This window comes from Halichoeres trimaculatus, unplaced genomic scaffold, assembly GCF_033239565.1.
Source record: "Halichoeres trimaculatus isolate MK-OKI-2021-1 unplaced genomic scaffold, fHalTri1.1 fHalTri1_scaffold_15, whole genome shotgun sequence".
Lineage (NCBI taxonomy): Eukaryota > Metazoa > Chordata > Actinopteri > Labriformes > Labridae > Halichoeres > Halichoeres trimaculatus.
The window spans coordinates 24,361,105-24,364,869 of NW_027437193.1; the positions used below are offsets into that span (position 1 = coordinate 24,361,105).

Below are 3,765 nucleotides of genomic sequence, written 5' to 3' on the forward strand. Positions count from 1 at the left end.
ACATCCATCAAGAGATAAGGCGGTGGCTTCTTTTTGTTACATGTGCAATGGTGTGATTGGGTGGTGGAACATGGGTTGTGTAGAAAAAGGGCTTGTACATAAATAATGTGAGAAAGGATTTGTAGTGAAAGGATGATTATGCAAACAAGAATGCTATTGAGTTGTCAAACTAGCAACAACTGGGTTTGGATAACGAGTAATGATCCCTGAATCTGACTTGTCCTCCAGAAACTGGTCGACCTCAGGCTCTGTGCTGATGGAGGATGAAGAGGACCATATGGAGGTCGCCCAAGATATTTAGGAAAGTCTGGAGGTTGACTCTGCTTCAGATGTTTGGTCTCCTTTGGTGTTATTTAGTCTCCAGGTCTTCTGGGAACAGGAAGTGTTGGCAAGCTCTAGAAATCTCCTCATCAAGGTTCTCATCAAAGCATGACATGATTTCAGAAATCTCAGCCAGAGGTATGAGCAGAAAGAAACTGGAGAGGACTTTGAAAGGACCTTAAATTCATCCAGCGATCAGGCCTCAAATGGAAAGTAACTGTAAGAAGTACTATATCAAATATTCATTGCATAAAAACTTTTTGAGTCTTTTTTAACACATATCCACTTTGGATGAAAGTGGATGTGACTCTTAGCGGAGAAGTTAGTAAAGTATGAAAATCAGACAGAATCAAAAGTACACTGAAATGATGTTCCTCACATTTGAGTCAATTTCAGAACTGGTTTTGTTTTTATCATTTGCATTGCTACATTAATTCTAACCTAAAGTTTCCCTTAAAATTAATTAAGATGATGCTCAGATTTACACTGGAAAAGATAAATTGGTCAATGTACCCCCTGGTAAAGTTGAGCCAAAAGAGAACCTTTTTTGAGAGGTCATATTTTCCTTGCCTTTTGTCATAGATGCATTTCCACTGACAAGAAAAATCCTGAAATAAAAGAAGAAACTTTCCCTTGTCGAGAGGACAGCATAAATGAAAGAATGGCTCATTTTACTCTGCTTTTTTAAATCAATGATAACACTTGAAACTGTGTTGCTGTTAGTGAATTACAGCCTTTACTGTATGTCACAGTGCAATCTATACAAGAACTTAAGAAATCAACATTAATACGTTTATACAGTTAACTCAAATCAAAGTGTTAAGTAAACAAATCTCACACAATGGAATACAAACCCGATGATAAAAGTATGAAGAACCGAGAACAAAACTCTACATGTTTGCTATTTTAAGTTAACTGTTTTTACTAATTCTACAGAAAATGCCAAACTGAGCATGACTTTGTTACTTTTAAACAATAACTTATGATGATTGGAAACAATGTACATTAATACTCATATTAAACTGGCCTGATGAACAAAAGGACAAAATAAAATGGCTTATGGGGGAAAAAAAGTATTGTTTGTTTTGCTACCTGACAAAGGATCAGAATGGTCATAATTTAAACATTGTACAAAACAAATACAAAAAAACCCCTGTCACATTGGAATTTACCTTTGAACACACTGTTAAGTAAACCCTGCTGCTTAGACACATAAATCAGCCAACACCATCTGAAAATAGCTGAATGCCTGTAGTCATCTCCCTATCCATAAAACCAAGCCTGTTATTATTAATTTACAAGCACAGGTGGTTGGATTACTATGTGTACTTAAGTCACAAACTTAAAATAAACATGTAGGTGCAGACCCTGCATTCTCTTGTTAACCACACTAGCTTGGATATGTTCTAATTTAAGGACATGCCAACAACTATTTAGCCTCACAGTGTTCACTGCTTCATCGACAACGTAAACACAAGGGACCAAACTGAGACACGTTAAAACCTTTTTTTTTTTTGTTAAGGCAATAAAAACAAACATATATTTTTTCGCCATGAGCCAAACTGGCTGATTATCACATTTCAACAACATAACCTAACAGCTTTGTTTCCACAGCAAAAACATGAAATACTGAAGAACTGAAATATTTAAGAGTCACTGTCTTTACATCGTCAAAAACAGAAAAAATCCTTATGGAGTAAGGATGGCATGTCACCTTATCACGTACACAGACTTGACGTAAAACATGCATATCTCAACGATGACATGAATAACGACAGCTGTAAATCTTAACAAAGCAGCAGAGAATTTACTTGTTGCATATTTCAAAGAAACCTTTGTTAGCTGACGTGAATGAGTAAGAAAGGGGTAAAGGAAAAAAAGAGGTAGATGCCTGTCATGTATATAGAAAGATTAAAACCTGAGGCAGAGGTGTTGCAGGAGTAAAGAAAATACCAGTGACAGTTTGAGACAAAGTGAAGGAAAACTTTTTTTGGTTTATGAGAAATTCTGAGGTGAATGCAAACATTTGACCAGGTTTTCTTTTATCTGGATAAATGTCATGTCAGCTGGGATCTGAAATGTGTTTCTCCTTGTGTGTTCCAGGCTTGCAACCCCTCCGCATGTGTATGCAATTTCTTTTAACATTTCTGTCTCTGCTGGGTGTGCATTAACAGCACAGACCATTACGAATCCTCATTCAGCTCCCGATAGTCTGTTCTGGCAATTTTCCTTGGTGGTGCTGTATTCTCCTCCTCTGTTTGTTCCTGCTCTCGCTTTTTTGCAGCATTCTGGTGAAAAAAAGAAATACATACACCATCACGAATGATTCAATCATCACCAGCTCTCTTCTACATTACAAAAGGTCTCTGAAATCCTCACCTTTTTGTCCCATTGTTGATGAAGATACCGTAGAAGGATGTTTGTCTTCTCTGTGACTATGACTGTGGAGGTGAAACACAAAGAATGATCATGTCATGAGAGAGATGAGTTGAGACAATGAACTTAAATCTATACAATCTTAATAGGAGGTTAACTACAAAGTTCCACATTGTCAACAATGTTGATGCAACACTTACTCTGCTCTGATGGATATTCCCTCGTAGGAAGATACACTGATGGTCTGCGGTTCTGAGGCAAAACCAAAACCAATGTTAGTCTTTTTGTTGAATTCAGTCAAAAAAAAGCATCTTTTTGACACGATTCACACTTTGACTTCACATTTTGTCTTCACTAGGAGAACCAACAAGAGGACTTACTGATGCTTTACAAACAGAGTCTGCATGGAATCTGCTGAAGTTGTTTTTGTTGTAGACTGGTAGTCCCTTCAGAAATTCTCCCTGAACAGCACAAAAGAAAAGACACACACTGTAAAAACGAAATCATAGCCCGAGGTCGTATCATACAACTACAGCGATAACATGATTGTGGGTAGCAGCTTCTTCTGTTTACGTTTCATTTGATAACGTTGCAGCAGAGCATTATGTGACTGTTTCATATCACGTACTTTTGACCACACTCCAGTAACATGTCTGTCGAACAAACTCGTTTAAACCAGCAATCCACAAAGAATACACAAACCACTGGAGCGACTTGTAAACGTACCTTCTCCATGTTTCTCAGAGTCACGCTCTTCGTCTGTTGAAGCACGTTAGGAGAGAAAACGAGCAGATGCTACTCTTGTAGCTAGCTTCTACCTAAGCCTTGTCGTAGCCAAGATACCGGGTTGTTTGTCCTTTCGACAGCTTCTTAAGACTGCTGTAAACCATACACGGCGTACGAGCTCAGTTTTATGACATCGTGCTGATTGAAATCAGTTGTAATATCGCTTTCAGATCCCGGCTATGTCACAAATATCGAAATTGAACGCTCTCCGTAAGCTAACTTGCTACTTACTTCCCAACTCCATCTTTGTTGATCATTTGTCTAGGGGCGGTCACCTTCTAA

At 38.0% G+C, this 3,765-nt stretch overlaps 1 protein-coding gene across 1 annotated transcript; it reads right to left on the reverse strand.

Moving 5' to 3' along the window:
* Window positions 1–1,160: 1,160 nt before the first annotated feature.
* LOC141804381 (DET1- and DDB1-associated protein 1-like) lies at window positions 1,161–3,765 on the reverse strand. The gene is made up of 5 exons (XM_074688769.1): window positions 3,424–3,765; window positions 3,078–3,158; window positions 2,898–2,949; window positions 2,701–2,762; window positions 1,161–2,609 (listed from the first exon to the last, which is right to left on the reverse strand). Exons 1-5 carry the CDS (start codon window positions 3,430–3,432, stop codon window positions 2,505–2,507), a joined length of 309 nt encoding a protein of 102 aa, XP_074544870.1. The 5' UTR covers window positions 3,433–3,765; the 3' UTR covers window positions 1,161–2,504.

Bases quoted from the DNA above. Each gene is read 5' to 3' on its own strand.
- LOC141804381 (XM_074688769.1), bottom strand. The intron at 2,950-3,077 runs GTAAGTCCTCTT...GTTTTGCCTCAG, and splicing joins ACTCTGTTTGTAAAGCATCA to AACCGCAGACCATCAGTGTA. The intron at 2,610-2,700 runs GTGAGGATTTCA...TTTTTTCACCAG, and splicing joins ATCAACAATGGGACAAAAAG to AATGCTGCAAAAAAGCGAGA.